The sequence below is a fragment of the Crassostrea angulata genome, chromosome 6 (genome assembly GCF_025612915.1).
Source record: "Crassostrea angulata isolate pt1a10 chromosome 6, ASM2561291v2, whole genome shotgun sequence".
NCBI classification, from domain to species: Eukaryota; Metazoa; Mollusca; class Bivalvia; order Ostreida; family Ostreidae; genus Magallana; species Magallana angulata.
In genome coordinates, this window is record NC_069116.1 from 30,496,586 (window position 1) to 30,515,898 (window position 19,313).

General features: G+C 32.0%; 1 protein-coding gene across 1 annotated transcript in view; it reads left to right on the plus strand.

Moving 5' to 3' along the window:
* Positions 1-19,313, plus strand: part of LOC128187346 (uncharacterized) — a 79,033-nt gene that overhangs the window by 27,878 nt on the left and 31,842 nt on the right. Inside the window, exons 6-9 of the mRNA XM_052857757.1 lie at positions 1,239-1,475; positions 6,719-6,940; positions 18,139-18,217; positions 18,952-19,095. Of these exons, the coding sequence (XP_052713717.1) occupies positions 1,239-1,475; positions 6,719-6,940; positions 18,139-18,217; positions 18,952-19,095 (682 nt within the window). The remainder of the gene's footprint in view (positions 1-1,238; positions 1,476-6,718; positions 6,941-18,138; positions 18,218-18,951; positions 19,096-19,313) is intronic.

Genomic DNA, 19,313 nt, shown 5'->3' on the forward strand with positions numbered 1-19,313 from the left:
GAAAGAACTAAATAAATGGTTATGATGTCCATGAAGCCCTCTACCAAAATTATGAATTTCATTGCCCCTGGGTTAGGGGTTCAGGCTTTAGGGTGGGGCCAATATGACCATGTATGTAGTAACGAGATATTTGTGAAACAGTTATGTCCCCCTCCCTTGGAAACATCCACGAAGAAAATGAACCAAAACTGCAAATAAGTGGAATTTTTCTAAGTCCAAGGGGCATAACTCTGTTGAAAATTGCTTAATTGTTACAAAAATCGATCTTGACCTACCCGGTAGATATTATTATGATAAATCTTTATACCTTATTACATTTCAAAATGTGCAACCTTTCTACTCCCACACATGTGAGGAAAGAACTGAACACCTGGTTATGATGTCTATGAAGCCTTCTACCAAAATTTTGAATTTCATGGCTCCTGGGTCAGGGTTATAGGCCCTAAGGTGGGGCTAACATAGCCACATAGTGAAAATGTATTAAATCTTAGAAAATCTTCTTCTTTACTACCACACATGCAGGGGTTCAGGCTTTAAGGTGGGGCCAATATGACCATAAATGTGGTAACGAGATGTTTGTGAAACATTTATGTCCCCCTCCCTTGGAAACATCCACAAAGAAAATGAACGGAAACGGCAAATAAGTGGAATTTTTCTAAGTCCAAGGGGCATACATGTAACTCTGTTAAAAATTGCTAGATTATAACCAAAATTGAACTTGACCTAGATATTATTTTGATAAATCTGTATACCATACTACATTTCAATATATGCAACCTCAAAGAAAATGAACGGAAACTGTTGGTGGAATGACCCACTAAAAGACCGACCAACTGGCTGACAGGCAACAGAGAGACAGATAGACACCAGCAAAGCAATATGCCCTACCTTCTTTGAAGGGGTGATTAAAATGTATTAGATCTTAGACAGTCTTCTTCTTAACTCCCTTATATATTTATTAAAAACTAAATGCATGGTTATAATATTCATGAAGTCTTCTACCTAAATTGTGAAATTCATGGCCCGTGGTCAGGGGTTCGGGCCGTAAGGGGGGGGGGGCAATATGGCCATATAGTGTTAATGCATATTATGTTTAAACATTTTCTCCTCTAGATCCTAAGAGTTTACTGTGTATGGCCTAAAAATGGAAATCTATATGCTTTTTGTAAAGACAAAACCAATACCGGTCTATAGGTAAAGTCTTTTGTTATATACAAGTGTACCTTTCTATTAAACAGGTGGATGTGATTGTAAATTCAACAAATTGTAAATTAAATCTTACAAAAGGATTGGTTTCTCGTATCATTCTTGAAAGAGGTGGTAAAGAAATAGAAGACGAATTGAGTCGCAACTATAAAAATGGCATTGAGTTTGGAAGCATTGCAATATCCTGTGGTCATCCTGTTGGATTTCAGAAAATATTCCACTGTGCACTGTATGATAAATGGGTTTCAACAGGAAATTTTTCTTTAAAGGTTTGTAAAAAATAACTTTGTAAAAGTATCAAGTTCCTTTCAGCTATTGTTAGCTCACCTGAACTGGAAGCTTAGGTGGTATGGGACATCTGCCAGTATTATTGTGGATTAAAGTACATTAAAATTGAAATACTTTCAATGGTTTAAAATTTAAAAATTTTACAGTATTTAACCAAAAAATAGTTTTTAAAATTATTTGGAGAGGTAAAAATTGTAAAACCCCGAGCGGGATTCGAACTCATGACTTACAGGTTCGTTGTATACCCTCTAAACCTCTGCGCTACGCTGTTAGGTGACAACATTTGGAAAGAAAGTACATATATAATTACACTTCATTTTATAGTTTATTTCAGTAAACAATACGTCACAACATGAAAGTGTCCCATACCACCTTAAGCTTTTCTGATCACTTTTTGTCCGTTGTTTGTCTGTAGTGCTGAAACGAATACCGTAACTTAATATTCATGAGTGCTATTCGATTCGTATTTGAATATTCGTAGACGTCATCTACATGTACAAGGTATTAAGCATGTTTGGTAGTTTATATTACTAAGTGATTGTAAGTGTAGACTGCTTAGAAACGTCAGTTCGAAGTTGACACATATGTATGAGTATCCATTGAATTAGTTCCGCATTTATTTTTAATGCAAATAATATTTATATTTTCATCTATAAATCTCTATCAATTAAAATCAAAAGATTTATTACTTTTTTAACAATAAACTGCAGTCCTGACTCCTGTATGAGACTGTTGCTTAACTTCATAAGTCAGTCAAAATATTTCTGCCATGTTTGATTACAGTATTAAAAAACCCAATATTTACCTTGATTCTGTATATTTTAAGTTAGAGAAGAAATTAAATTTAAGTATCTTTAAATAAAAAAAACAACATTGGATGTACTTTTTGATATTAACACTCCATAACTCGCAATTCGTTCAAGCATTTCAGTAAATTATTTCTTCATCATCTAATATAATGAAAAAACTCCAGAATGTTTGTCTCCATACAATGTAAACTGCTTTTACTTTAAATGTAAACAAAGTATGACAATCAAAGATCAGAGTTCGCAAATGGCTGCATCTTTGCTAGCCAAGGGTTTCTGATCTGCACCGCTTCTCACTTTCGTTCAAAGTAAAATGTTCCAAAAAACAGCTTCTCTTTTCCATTGTAATGAAATAACATTATACTGCATAGTTTACAGCATTTTATATGGGTGTTAAACATGTGATTGAATATTCGAATGCTAAAGATACATTCGAATATTAGAAATTTACTATTCATTCGTGAATATTTGAACATTCATTTCAGCACATCTGTCCATCCATCTGTAAACTTTATAGCTCAACTGATCTGAAAGCTCAAGTGAGCTTTTCTGATCAAAATGTATCTATTGTTTGTTGTTCTTGTCATTATTGTAAACTTTTCACATTTTAATCTTCTTCTCCAGAACCCCTTGGCCGATTTCAACCAAACTTTAAATAAAGCATCACTAAGTAAAGGAGATTCAAGTTTGTACAAACAAAGGGCCACACATTCTTTAAAAGAGAGATAATTTAGAGTTATTATACCCCCACAAACGAAGTTTAGGGGGGTATATTGGTTTCACCCTGTCCGTTTGTCTGTCTGTCTGTAGACGCAACTTTGTCCCCCCTATAGAATTTTTTACTACTGCATGGAACAGTCTGAAAATTAGTACATATGTTGATCACCATCTGCAATTTTTTTTTAAGATCAGACAAGATTTAATGATTTTATGACAGTTTTTATTTTCCTTATTCTATATATTGTACACTAATGTTGAAAAGTAAGTTAGGTAATCCTTACAGATTTTATGAATTAATTAATAGTATTAATTAAAACATTCTAAAATATATTTATATAAATATATCCAGATGGAGGTTTTTTGTCTTTATATTTTAACTAAATTTATTTTTTATAAGTATTCTATCAACTGACAATGCAAAATTTTTGTTTGTTAATGATAAATTCTTAGGAGAACATCAAAGACAAGTGTGGCTGATTTCATTTGTCCCAAGGGGGCCATTATCTGAGCCATGGTTTAGATGGAGCATGAGTTTAGGGAAAATTGATAATCTGTAAAATGGGCAGTGGTTTTGGGGTTATTTTAAAACTGTTTCATGTAAACCAAAAGTTTCTATCATTATAAGGAAATAAAAAATATCATTATCGATAAAGAAGTTAACTATTTTTAGAAGTTGTTTAAATTTATTAGTCAAGTAAATTGATGAAGTGACCCTATAGGGCATTAATTTAAATGAAATTCTAAATTTACTGATATGATTGTAGTGTTTTGGCAATTCTAAAATTGTTTATAACATTCAATTTTCTTTTTTACATATTTTTACATAGTATGGTAATTATGGTAATGTTTTGGGATTTTATTAAATTTAACAAGCTCATCAAAGAAAATCATAGTCCTGTGGGATCAATTTGCTGATATGGAGTTCCATTGTACCACAGGAGAAAGTGGGGAAAATTTGAAACAACTAATTGCATCTGTCAAGACTCTTATTAGAAAGATATTCAAAGTTTATCAACATAAGAACATTGTTTGGCTACCGTTATTTCCATTTACTGCAAAGGGACGGGTTATTGTCATTTTGTTGGTTTTTCTATAAAACAATTACCGGTAAATAAAAAAAATATCATCAGATACATAAATTTGTAAATGTATTACTGTTATACATATGTAATTACAGTGAAATTTCATAATTTTGATTTTTTTTTTGTTAAATTTTTATTTTTTCATACAATTCTAGATTTTTTTTATTTGTATGTGTTCTAAATTTCATTATTATTCATTATTCAATTCAACTATTTGTCGCATTTGAAATTAGCCTTGCAGGAGTATTAGTCCCATTAGGACAGTTCTAGTTGAAAATTAGTTAGTATTTTAAAAAAATCTTCTTCTTAAAAACTATAAGGCTAGAAAAGCTGTAATTTGTATGGAAGCATCCTGGTCAGGTTGTGTAAATTCAAGTTTGTTCAAATCATGGTCCCTCGGCTAGGGCGAGGCCACAATGGGGGGATGGACTTTAACACAAGAATGTATTTAAAAAATCTTTAAAAATCTTCCTAAAAACTATAAGGCTAGAAAAGCTCAAACTTGGTGAATGCAACATCAGGTAGTGTAGATTAAGTTTTTTTTTCAAATCAGGGTCCCTTGGGATGGGGCCTTAATGGGGGAATCAAATTTTACATGGGAATATATAGAGAAAATTAAAAAAAATCTTTTTCTCAAAAACCATTTGGACACAAAAGCTTAAACTTATGTGCGAGCATCCTCACATAGTGTAGATTCAAGTTTGTCCAAATCATGGTCCCTGGGGTAGGTTGGGGTCACATGATGGGGGGTGACAAATTTTTACTTAAAAAGATCAGAGAAAAGTCTTTAAAATTCTTCCATAAAAGCATTCAGTCAAAAAAAGCAGTAGCTTGTGTGAAAGCACAGGTTGTGCAGATTAAAGTTTTATCAAACAATGATTCAATAGAGAAAGGTGAGGGCACAAAGTTGGGGGTGGGGGTTACATAGGAATAGAGAAAAATCTTCTTACAAATACTAAAACAACAAAAGGGGCTTGGTATTTACCATGAAAATATGTGGATAAAAATTGGTCGATTTTTAAAAAAAAATTTGAGCAAGATTTACTGTACTTATTTGTCAAGATATTTTGGTTTTGATACTGTAATGCTGATTTGATTAGTTATGGCTATTATTGCTCAAATGAGCAATGTGGCCCCTGGGCATTTTGTTGCATTTTCAACTTCTCCAGATCCAGTGCCAACTTCAACCAAACTTGGCTTAGAGAATTATTTGGTAAAGGGTAATCAATTTTTTTTAAAATAAGGGCCATGCCCTCATTCATATGGAGATACTGTAATTAAGAATTATTAAAAATTTGTTGATATTCTACAAAAATCTTCAAAATCTTCTGCAAAATCATTTGTTAAAAAAGCTGAAACTTATGTGGAAGTATTCTTAGGTAGTGTTGATTCAAGTTTGTTTAAATCATGATCTCCTGTGGTAGGGTTGGGCCACTAATTTTTGGGAGTTGATTTTAAATCAACTCTCATATGCAGTTACTCAGGCAAACCGAAAGTGAAACAGTGTTTGGACCTAAGCACAAACTAACACCACTGATAACATTTAGTCCTTGAAAATAATCAATAAATTCGATGTAATGTATTCTAAAACATTGTTTTTCAAGGAAACTTATTTATAGATGCCTTGTAAATAGTCAAATTTTAAATAGTGCGAACAATCTAGATATTTTTTGTAGTTGTACATTGTATATATTCCTACGCCAGAGTTCAATATATCTGTAAATCTCCGACAAGCAGAGAGTCTCTCTTGATTATCGTAGATTAACGGAGACAGCCGAGCGTCTGGTTGAACGAGACTAGAGTTCAATATTGCTTGGATCCATACTTAGTATATTTTTTTGAAATATCGATTACTGATCGATAGGTAGTTTGATAGAATTAATTCTTTGAATATTACACAACATGATTCATATGGGGTTTTTGCGAAATTCTTGTTGGAGAATAATTAATATTTTAAAAAAATGTGCATAATTCAAATAATTTAAAAAACTAATTGCCATGCAAAATAATATATCGTTGATTTTAAAATAAATAATAATCAATAAAATCAACTCCCGTCAGTTCTTCAGTACTTTGATTTTCTGTTTTATTTTAAATCATAATGGTTTTTATGCTCCATTATATAAATACATTACTACAAGTTTTTAACTTAATAATGAAGAAAATTTTGTGAATTATTTGATGCAGTTTTAATACATGTCATTCAGAGATTATGCTAGTGTTTTTTCTCCTGATTTTGATGTCAAAGTTTCCGTGGCATTTATGTTTAGTGTTGCCTGCCTTTTTAAAAACTTTCCTGCATGGAAAGAAACTATAAGCTGTTGAATATGTTGTTTTCCCTTTATTGCAAGATGTTCTTGTAATACATGTTTTATTGGTTCTTGCAAGAATGTGAAATTAGAAAGCATAGTTATGAAATTTATCGAAATTGTGGGTCTGATTTTGACAGTGCAAAAGTTAGAATTTTCTCTTTGCTGTTGTTAATAGAGCTTAATTAATGTGTCTGCCAACATTACCAGGTATTGTTTAAAAACTATTTTCTATAGATATTGAAATATATAGTTTCCAAAAATATAGTTTGAAATATTCCCTCTCATTTCAATGTTACTTTTTTAGGTTTTGAAAAGTCTTATAACAAGATGTCTGTTAAACATGGAAAAAGAAGGCCTCCACACAATAGCATTTCCAGTATTAGGAACAGGAAAGCTTGGCTATCCATACATCCCTGTTGCCAAAACAATAATGGAATGTGTGACTGACTTTGGAAAACAACATCAAAAAACTTGCATTCAAGCAGTTTTTATTGTTGTACATGAAGCTGAAAAACATTGTGCACAGGTAAATTAGAGCAGTCGCTTTTTTAGATTAATTTGAAAAATTGGAAACATGCAACCATACAGGTATGGTAATACATACTGGAACGAAGTTTGCTCAGAGTTCAAATGATGACCCCCTGGGATCAGAGAGGGGCCCTAACGGGTTCATCATTTAAATTGATAAGGAAATAAAAATATTACAGATCTTTTTCATCATTCCCTCTACCAAAATTGTGAAATTCGTGGCCCCTGGGTCAGGGGCTCAGACCCAAGGGTGGGGGCAATATGGCCAAATAGTGAATATGACTTAAGACAGAGAAAATATGGTCAGAGTATAATAATAACCAACCTAAAAGAAAGTAATCTCAGACTAAACCCTGGGTTTACTATATTCAGGGTTTACTCTGGGTTCACTTGAGTGGATGCAGAGTAAACCTAGAGTAAACCCCAATCAAAGGTAGACGCCTGAGGCAGATGCTACATGTGTATTTGGAATATACATTGGTTGGGAGTTAAAGGGGCATGGTCACGATTTTGGTCAAATTTTATTTTTCGATATCTATTGTTTACAATGCTTCAGTAAGGCATTTCTAATAATCATATAAAATTTGAGAGTGATTAGTAGAGTTATAAGCCAGATTAAGGGCTCACTATTCTTCGTCATGTAAACAAGGCTCGTGCCCTGTTTTTGGTTACATAGGTTTAATATACCAGTAAAAAATCTTTTTATACCCCTGAAAACGAAGTTTAGGGGGGTATATTGGTTTCACCCTGTCCGTCTGTCCGTCTGTCCGTCCGTCCGTCCGTCTGTCCGTCTGTCTGTAGACGCAACTTTGTCCCCCCCTATAGAATTTTTTATTACTGCATGGAACAGTTTGAAAATTTGTACATATGTTGAACACCATCTGAAGATGTGCACCTGCAATTTTTTTTAAGATCAGACAAGATTTAAAGATTTTATGACAGTTTTCCTTTTCCTTATTCTATATATTGTACACTAATGTTGAAAAGTAAGGGAGGTAATCCTTAATGATTTTATTAATTAATTAATAGAAAACACTCTAAAATATATTTTTATCTAAATACATCTAGATGGAGTTTTTTGTCTTTATGTCTTAATTAATAACAAAAAAATATTTTTTATAAGTATTCTATCAACTGACAATGCAAAGTTTTTGTTTGTCAATGATAAATTCTTAGGAGCTAATAAGAACATCAAAGACAAGTGTGGCTGAATTCATTTGTCCCAAGGGAGCCATTATCTGAGCCATGGTTCAGATGGAGCATGTGTTTAGGGGAAATTGATAATCTGTAAAGTGGGTGATGGTTTTGGGGCTATTTTAAAACTGTTTCATGTAAACCAAAAGGTCTATCAATATAAGGAAATAAATAATATAATTATTAATAAAGAAGTTAAACTATTTTTAGAGGTTGTTTAAATTTATTTGTCAAGTAAATTGATGAAGTGACCCTATTGGGCATTAATTTAAATGAAATTCTAAATTACTAATATGATTGTAGTGTTTTGGCAATTTAAAAATTGTTTGTAATATTAAATTTTCTTTTTTTACATATTTTTACATATTAGTTTGGTAATTATGGTAATGTTTTGGGAGTTTATTAAATTTAACAAGTTCATCAAAGAAAATCATAGTCCTATGGGATCAATTTTCTGCTATGGAGTTCCATTGTGCCATAGGAGAAAGTGAGGAAAATTTGAAACAACTAATTGCATCTGTCAAGACTCTTATTAGAAAGATAATGAAAGTTTTATCAACAGAAGAGCATTGCTTGGCTTCCGGTATTTCTATTCACTGCAAAGGGAGGGGTTATTGTCATTTTGTTGGTTTTTCTTTAAATCAATTACATTAAAAAAATATATCATCAAATACATACATTTGTAAATGTATTACTGTTATAGATATGTATTTACAGTGAAATTCTGACAATTTTGATTTTAATTTTTCTTTGTTAACTAATTTTTTTTTTTTTTACAATTCTAGAAATTTTTTTTTGTATGTGTTCCAAACCTTTTTTTATTCAATTCAATTATTTGTCCCATTTGAAATTAGCCTAGCGGGGGTATTAGTCCCATTAGGACAGTTCTAGTTTCAGATTATATGTCTATCTTTTTATTTATTTTAGTTATGGATAAACAGTACCTAACGTTTAACACATTCGTTTTAAGTTTAAAACTGAAATTTTTACTTTAAAGTTCAAAATGTAAACAAACGCTCTGTTTACAAAGCGAAGAATTTCATGCTCTGTAACTCGCTTATAACTCAACAAATGACACCCAAATTTCGGTTGCCTATTAAAAATGCCTATTTGAAGCATTGTAAATATTAAAATTAGAAAAATTATTTTTGACCAATATTGTGACCATGCCCCTTTAAAGGCAGTAAGATAATTAAATATGTAGATAAAAGACAGGTCTGCTTCACATTTCAATGTTTAATGAGGGCCCCAAAAGCAAACCACAAGTAAACCCAAAGTAAACCCCAAGTGGACCCAAAGTAAATCCCAAATGGACACATTTAAGGAAGGAGTCTTCTCGGTATCAAACATACTTCTTATAATAAGAAATTCATGAAATTTTGACACAGTCAAACAGATCATATTACCAAATGATTCTACCAGTTTAATCAAATTTGACCTTTTTGTTTTTGCATAAAGGTCAGGTCACGGTCACAACCTTTTTCCTCAACGTAAAGGATGATAAAAATAATTGTAGCTCTTTGTAGTTCGGTAGACATTTGTTTAAGATTTGAAGATTCTATTCTTCAATGAAATGATAGAATATCAGAATGTCCATCAGCTTATACTACTAAATTGGAATAAATATTTATACTTAAATTGATATTGCTTAGCCCGCATTTCTTCTAATTTTTTAGGTCCCCTGAGTAAACTCAGGTGACCTATTGCTATCCGTTTTCGTCCGTCGTCGTCCATCGTGCATGAACAGTTTTACATTTTTAACTTCTTCTTAAAAACTACAAGGCTGATTGCTACCATTTTTGATGTGAGGCATCTCTATGGTAAGAGGAATCTTAATTGTGAAATTCATGGCTCTACCACCCCCAGGGCGCCACATGTGGGGCCAAATATGCAAAAAAAGCCAAATTTTCAAAAATCTTCTTCTCTACTCCCACTCATGAGGAAAAAACTGGTTGCATAGTTATGATGTCCATGAAGCCCTCTACCAAAATTGTGAAATTCATGACCCATGGGTCAGGGGTTCAGGCTCTAGGGTGGGGCCAATATGGCCATATAGTAAAAATGTATTAAATCTTAGAAAATCTTCTTCTCTACTCCCATATATATTTGTTAAAAACTAAATGCAAGATTATGATGTCCATGAGGCCCTCTACCAAAATTGTGAAATTCATGACCCCTGTGTCAGAGGTTCAGGCTCTAGGGTGGGGCCAATATGGCCATATAGTAAAAATGTATTAAATTTTAGAGAATCTTCAGGACATTTGGGGGGGGGGGGGCAATACGGAATATAGTGTTAATGCATATGTTTAAAATTTTTTTCTCTATTCTCACACATCTGTATGAAAAACTGACATCATAATTATGTTAACCAGGAAGTCCTGTACTAAAATTTTAATTTTCATGTCCCCTGGAGTATGGGATTTGAAACTAGGGCAGGCCCAAAATGGATGTATAGGTGTTAATGCATATAATGTTTAAAAAAATTTCTTCTTTACTCCCATACACCTGAAAGGAAAACTGAATTCGTGATAATGTAGACCAGATCTTTAAGTTTTTCGCCAAAATTATAGGTTTCACAATTCTTTTGTAAGATTTCAGGCAGGGAAGTGGTCATCATTACAAATTTATAATTTTTCTACTCCAGAATGAAACTTAATTAATTAAATGCATATATGAGACTCCTTGACAAGTTTGTGTATGAGATATAGGCTACTCAGGTGACCGTTAAGGTTAATTGGCCTCTTGTTTAAATTTTGAAGAAATTTTAATTATTTTTTTATGCTTCCAATAATAGAATATTTCTGAATTTTTAGCTCACCGAGACGAAGTCAAGGGGAGCTTATGCTATACCCTCGGCGTCGGTGTCGGCATCGGCGTCGGCGTCCAGACCTGGTTAAAGTTTTTGTTGCAGGTCCTGTATCTAAGCTATTACTTGTCCTATCTTCACCAAACTTGCATGGATGATGCATCTGGACCTACTTATGGACTTGAAAGACTTGGATGCTGAATCTGAGTCCTAAATATCAGATGCTGGAGGAGGTTAAGTTTGTTGGACCAGGTTAAAGTTTTTGTTGCAGGTGCCCTTTGATAGCAATATCTAAGTTACTGCACTTCACCAAACTTGCGTGGATGGTGTGTCTTATAATACTGATGCACCAGACAGGCTTGAGTGCTGAATCTGAGCTATAGGTTTCAGATGCTGGAGGAGGTTAAAGCTATACACGCTATAATTTGCGTCAATTTTGAATGACAGTGAAAACGCATGTGTTTGTCTACTTATAAAAGTTATCCTTAATCTGTAAATTACAAGGGTGAATTCCATCTCGTTACAAAGATCTAGATTTTTAATTCTTATTTTCCTGCCAGGAAAATATACCTTTTCATGAATATTGATGAAGGAAGAGCAAACCGACCTCATTGCGCATGTCCGCGGAGAACTAGGTGGTCGTTATTGTTTGCCTAATTAAATATCTAACTTGATTTTTAATATGCTTAACAGTTGTTAATTTGAAATACATACATGTATAATGAGTAAAATACGCTTGCCATTCACGATACCCTTACTTCTGCATTAACACTTATAGGATCTATAAATAGCACATAGGGGAAACACACAGGTCTACGTCATTTCTTTAAAGGAAGTATTCATATCTACTCACAGGCTTGTATTTTTTTCTTTTGTTTGTACTCGTATATCGGACAAATTTATGCTTTACTGAAAATATCCTTTCCTTTGTGAAACTATCACAATTATGAAGATGTTGACCCTTCACCAGTTTTGGTATGATAGGCTAAATTTAGCTGTCGATATCACGTGATAGATTGATATTCACGAGGAGGCATTACTTTCCTGGCAGGAAAATAAATATTTTTTATTGTTTAATATTTGATATATTTGTTACGTGATCGAATTGAGCATCATAATTAACAGAATAAAGGTAACTTTTATTAGTAATCAAACACATACATTTTCCCCTTTATTCAAAATTGACGCAAATTATAGCGTGTATAGCTTTAAGGTTTTTTGAGCAGGTTAAAGTTTTTGTTGCAGGTGCCCTTTGATAGCAATACCTAAGTTACTGCTGGTCCGTACTTCACCAAACTTTCATGGATGGTGTGTCTTATTATACTGATGCACCAGACAGGCTTGAGTTCTGAATCTGAGCTATAGGTTTTGGATGCTGGAGCAGGTTAAAGTTTTTGTTGCAGGTGCCCTTTGATAGCAAAATCTAAGTTATTACAGGTCCTTACTTCACTAAACTTGCATGGATGGTGTGTCTATAATACTGATGCACCAGGCAGGCTTGAGTGCTGAATTTGAGCTATAGGTTTCGGATGCTTGAGGAAGTTTAGGTTTTTAGAGCTGGTTAAATTTTTTGTTGCAGGTGCCCTCTGATGATTATATCTTAGTTACTACTGGTCCTAACTTCACCAAACTTGGATGGATGGTGCGTCTTATGATACTGATGCACCAGACAAACTTGAATGCTGAATCTGAGCCATAGGTTTTGGATGCTGGAGGAGGTTAAGGTTTTTAGAGTTGGTTAAAGTTTTTTGAGCAGGTGCCCTCTAATGATTATATCTTAGCTACTCCTGGTCCTAACTTCATCAAACAATATTGTTTAATATGATACAATATAATATCATATGTTATATTATAAAAAGTTATATGATACGATGTGATATTGTATCAATTTTTTTGATATTTTATTATATGATATTGTATCATGATATTGTTATGTATAGTATTGTATATTATGATACAATATTATAAAATATTATATTTTGTTTTCCCTTGGACTGAAAGGTCACACTTTCATTGGTTTAAACATAGCACATGATTGCCTCATATATCTCTATATTTGTTCTGTGAGAAATAATATTAGGCAATATGGCCATCATTGGCCGACACTTCGCTTACTCATTTTGACATTTCATAGTATTTAATAATACATAAACTTCTTTAAGTATTTGGAGTAGTTGCCCTTTGAAATTCTTTAAAATTAGAGTAGTTGCCGTTAGAATATTGACGTCACATTGTTTTTTCTTGAGCAGAACAAAATGGCAGTGTCGAAATTTGCTCAAATCTCTGCTGAGGAAAGAGAGAAAATATTTGAAATTGAATAGCAATAAAACATTGTAAGTTAACATGAGTGAAGCAAAGATTTTTAAAGAGTATTTGAAAGGTGAGATTGAAAAGTTTAGATGAGTTAAATTGGACGAAATGTTAGGCATCTTGTACATGGTTTTGCGTAGATCATCCCTATTTGTGAATAAATATGTCGCTTGATAGTCCTCGGGAAAAAAAACACTTATTAGGTTAGTTACTGACATTACGGAAATATATTGGGTTGATCAATCTCATAGACAGCTCGGCTTCGCCTCGCCATCTATGAGATTGATCAACCCAATATATTTCCGTAATGTCAGTAACTAACCTAATAAGTAATAGTATTATTAATTTGTTATTTTATCACATGATACTATTACATAAGATATTGCAAAATATAATATTGTATCCTATGATACAATATTGTATATTCTAATATATTGTATCATACGATATTGTATAATATGATATTGGTTTCTGTAATATAGAATTATATCACATAAAATTGTATTGTATGATATTGTAAAATTATATTATATCGTATCATACGATATTGTATAATATGATTTCAGTTTATAAATAGGATATATTATCATATCACATGAAATTGTATTATATGATATTGTAATATATATTATTGTATCATATGATACATGTATAATATAATATTGTATTGTATAATATTTTACTTATCACATAATATTGTATCATTTGATATGATACAAAGATGTATCAAATTATATTGCATCTATGATACAATATCGTATTATGTATCAAAAATAATACAGTATCATACAATATCATACTACATTATACATTATAATATCATATGTTTCAATGTTATGATGTATTATGTAATATGATATTGCAATATAATACTATATATTGTATTATATATTATGATATTTATTATGTGATCAAATATAATAATGTATAACACAATATAATGTCATATACGCTTCGCGTCGGGCAATATTTTCGTCCCAAGGGGGCTAATATAATCAATGCTGCCCGAAAACACAGTCAACATTTGTTTTGTTCTATGAAGAAACAAACCAAAATTTCAGAAATTAATTGAAAACAGATCACCGTAATTTTCTCAGCTCAACAAAGAATTCACGAATTCAATTCAAAAGTTCATTTCAAAACTAGCTATCCTCAGCATCAAACGGTCACTGGTGATATTCAGCCGACCGTAAGAATTAACATACAGATGTTCTACCTGATTTTACTTCACAGTAATTCGTCGCTTTGCGCGTCCGTTGTTTACTTTCCTTGACTGACTGTCTATTATGACGTCACCTTGTTTTGGAGTCGCGAAGAGTTATTTACGTCATCGTTTACGAATCAACAAATCAGAAGCGATTATTTGAAATAGAGGGAATGTTCTCTAGATGTTCTTAGCCGGTCAATATCAAAAAAATATTGACCGGTCAATATTTTTCGGACGAGCTAATATTACAATTATTGACTATTCATCTATATAGAGTTATATAGTGAGAATATACTACTGAATATAACAAATTATAATATCATATGTTTCAATGTTATGATGTATTATGTAATATTGATATTGTAATATAATATTATATTGTATTATATATTATGATATTTATTATGTGATCAAATATAATAATGTATAACACAATACAATGTCATATCATAGGTTACAATATCATATCTTATCATTGTTTATTACGGTATTTTATTGTATTATATGATATATATTGTAAATATGATGGGATGCAATATTTAATTTTATATTCTTGTTTTGATTAACATATGAACATTTGATTATCATACAATTTTTTAACAGATGATATATGATATTGTGTCAAAACAGAATCCATGAATATCCAAGATCATAAAGTATGATTTTCATATAATATGATAAAGGTGGTCTCATAAAGGTGTTGTCTCATAAGGGTGATGTCTCAACTCGGTGAGCTTTGTAATCTGTGATTACCTATGTTTATGTATTATGAAGACTTTATATAAAGATAAAATTTTTAAAATTGACAGAAAAGCTAATATATTGACCATTTGATAAGAGAGAAAAACTGATTTTTGTGATTTTTTTCACAAAAATCATTGTATAGAACGGGGGCTTTAAAAAGCTTATAAAAATTGGCAAATCATATTTTAAGATTGATGTATTTTATTTAGAAAAAAAAATTGTATGGAAAAAATATTCCAGAAAAACAATTCGGCTCGGTGTACAAAAAATTCAAAACATTTTATTGACTGTTTAACATGTGGAGTACCGTTTGATTCCAGTCATGTTTGTTATCAGGAGATAACAAATGCCTTCATGCATGGACAGTCAAAATTAAATGGAATTAAAAGATTACAAATGGCTTTGTGTACTCATATTGGTATTAAAAAAATATATATTATAGATAAAATCTGCCCACTTACCCAATAGTTTTTGCAAATCAGGATGATAATCTAAATATTAATTTAATGTGGCCTAGCAGACCAATTTTTGTACAGGAAGACAAGCTGAAAGCTCAAGCGAGCTTTTCTGATTACATTTTGTCGTCTGTCTGTAAACTTTTCACATTTTAAACATCTTCTCCAGAACTTTTGGGCCAATTTCACCCAAACTTGGCACAAAGCACCTCTAGGCAAAGGGGATTCAAAGTTGTGAAAATTAAGGACCACATTCTTTTTTAAGGGGAGATAATTAGGAAAATCTTCTTCTCAAGAACCATTTTGCCAGGAAAGCTCAAACTTATGTGGAAGCATCCTCATATAGTGAAGATTTAGAGTTGTGAAAATCATGACCTCCGTTGGTAGGGTGGGGCCACAATGCAGGGTCAAACTTTTACATATGAATATATTGTAGAGTAAATCTTAAAACATCTTCTTCTCAGAAACTAATCAGCCAGGAAAGCTGAAACTAGTGTGGTAGCATTCTCAGGTAATGTAAATTCAAAGTTGTGAAAATCATGCCCCTTGAGGGTAGGGTTTGGCCACTATATATAATCAGCCAGGAAATCTGAAACTTGTGTTAGTAGATCTGTTGACACGATGACTTTTAAAGCTGACATGAATTCTTAAAAGCATTTGGTTGCCATATTAGTTTCGATCGCTACTGACACTGGGGTATATATACTGGTCAAGAAAGTTACGGATGGTTGCTTTCCGATCGAGGCATTCAGGTGACTTGGACTCCAAAATGCATGAACTACACATAGTAGCGGTGAAGCATGAATAGTGCTCTTGGCCTTATATAGGGGGTGTGTAACGACAAGCAGAACAATAGAAATCGACAACTAATATGGCGGTAGAAGAGGATAAAAGGGAAATAATGCGTATTTATGAATTCATGTCAGCTTTAATATTAGCATTCTACTGATACAGAACAGTTTTTCTGCCCAACTCATCTGATATAACATTACAAAATTCCATTAAACTTTGTAGTTATTAAAGGCATTATATATATATATATATATATATATATATATATATATATATATATATGCAAAAAAATGATTTGATAAAGAAGATGGGTGGATAAGGCGTGTCAAATGCCCATACGCGGTCGGACAGGCTACTGAAAAATTAAAGTATCAATAGATCTGATGGGATTTTTTTAAAATAATTTAGAACAATATACATTTAACGAATCATTAATTTTTAACCTAAAGGTATGTTCAATACTTGGAATATGTTGACTCATACAGGCGTATACGTATCAAAACCTGCAAATACTGTCATTTTTAGAACTTCAAGGCATTTTCTTTTATAGAGTGGGTCTGTGCTCCATATTTTTATCATAGTCTAATTAAGGTCTATTGGAAAACAAACCGAATATCAATCAACAAAAACGTGGAGAGATGACCCACTATACTCAAAAAATATCATTTTGTATCCCAACAATTGACCGTTTTGAAAAAATAATACAAGTCCGGTAGTTCATGGCCTTAGTCCCACATAATATTTAAAAAGCCCACTTTGTTGTGTCTGAAATGGCTCAGTGGTTAGAGTACCTGGCATAAGCTAACCTTATATATCTAGGGTTTTTATTTTACGGGTTCGATACCACCAAAATTTCCGACAATATTTTTTTCTTACTTTTTGTTAAATATATCAAAAACTGACTATAGTTAGAAATTTTGCTTTTTTAAAGTTTTATTATAATATATTTGAATAGATTTAATTGGGGGAAAATAAATTCAAAATTGTATTTCACTACTAAACCGAATGGGCATTTGCGCCATCTTATTCCTCCATCTTCTTTGAAATTTACACCCCTCATTTTTCATTTAATGTTGCATTTATGCATTGCAGACTTTGTTTTTGTCAAATATTGTTAAAGCATTGGGTATAATATTTTATTATGCTTTCATGCAAAAAGCTGAAATCTGATTTAGACGCAGTTGATAATCCATTCTATTATACCCTCAGCGTTAGCAACACGCTTGGCAACGGGTAATAAGCAAATTGTTACATGCACGTGAATTATGCACGTATGTTTCTCCGTAGGATTCACATCATTTCAATATAAAAGCAGTAAAATTTTCTTTAAAATAAGACATTAATAAATAGTGCCTGCTTGGGAGCGTAACAGTTGAAATTGACACCCTTTGAAAACCATTGTCAACCTCCGCTTCACATCGATTGACAACAGTTTTCTCCGGATGTCAATTTCAACTGTCCTCTCAAACAGGCACTATTTATAATGTCTCTTGCTTAATTTTATTTCATTTGTTGTTCTTATGTATTTATTACAATGATAATCATGCAAAGACACAGTTATTTATCCATTAACATCTTTTTTTCTGTGGTACAATCCATTTAATAAGGAAATTATCCAAACAATATTTTAAATAAGTTGGCCCTGAGTATTTAAATAATATATGTGATTGATTTTTTTTAAATTTAAGGTGTTTGAGGATGTTTTTGAGGATGGTTTTGAGGATGTGTTTAAAGATCCTGACATTACATCACAATTGAAATTTGGAGGTAAGAACTTAACTCTGATATTAAGAGAGATAACTTCAGTAAAAATGCTTTTATGAATTTTGTAACACTTTTGAGTTTTTTTCCAGAAAATTATTTTCAGAAATTGAAAGTTCTCTGTAGAAAGTTTGGTTTCTAGCATTTTTAACACCACATTCGATGCACATACATTCACATAATCCCTTGAGGACAGCAAATTGTGTTAGCAGTTCATTGAACTGCCAGTTCATAAAATACAGATTCACTTTAAAACAAACATTTACAGCTGAAAGTTCTGTCAATATTCTAAGTCGCATGACAGGAAATTGAATTTTGATACTTTGATAACTCTTGTTTCAAACAATGCCATTTTTTAAAAACATGGCAAATAATGAAATATAGTATTTTCTAAACAGTGTTTGATCTTTTCTTCATATCGTGATTAATTTTGAGAATATGAGAATAGCACAAGGCATTCAAATGAATTGTTTTTATATCACAAGGTATAGTGCTTAATGAAAATGTAAAATAAAAGATTAATTAAATTTTTTTTGATGTATTAAGTGCCAGAAGGTTTATGAACCTTATTAATGCATTCCATAGTACATACATTTACTTAACACATGATAATGGAATATTGTGAGATTAATTTCTGTCAAGTCATTTTTCCTGTATTAAGCAATGCTTAAAATGTTTAAGGATTACTCATTTTTCTCTGGTTTTCCTGGTTAAACATATTTGTTTACAATTTTCTTTAGATATATTTTCAAAGCCAACAGTCAGCTTTTTGGAATACAGAATGTTAGACAGAGGAATTTTGCTTCAAGTATTGCCTGAAGATATTGATGAACTGGTGGATGCTGTGATTAAATTTTCTAGCGATGATAATGCTAGTGGTTCAGGTAAATGCATGTGCATTTGAAAAGTTGATTTCAAAACTTTTATCAGTCTTTTAAATAAGTCTTTGTCAAAACCACATGAGATCCGAAGCAAGTCAGTATGACACCTTTAACTCTTCTGCATCGAGGATGCCTCCTGCAAAATGGCTTAAAGATCTAATCTCTCCCACATCCAACCTTTTTCCCACAAAAATTCTCCTGATATGTTTTTGTCTACCTTA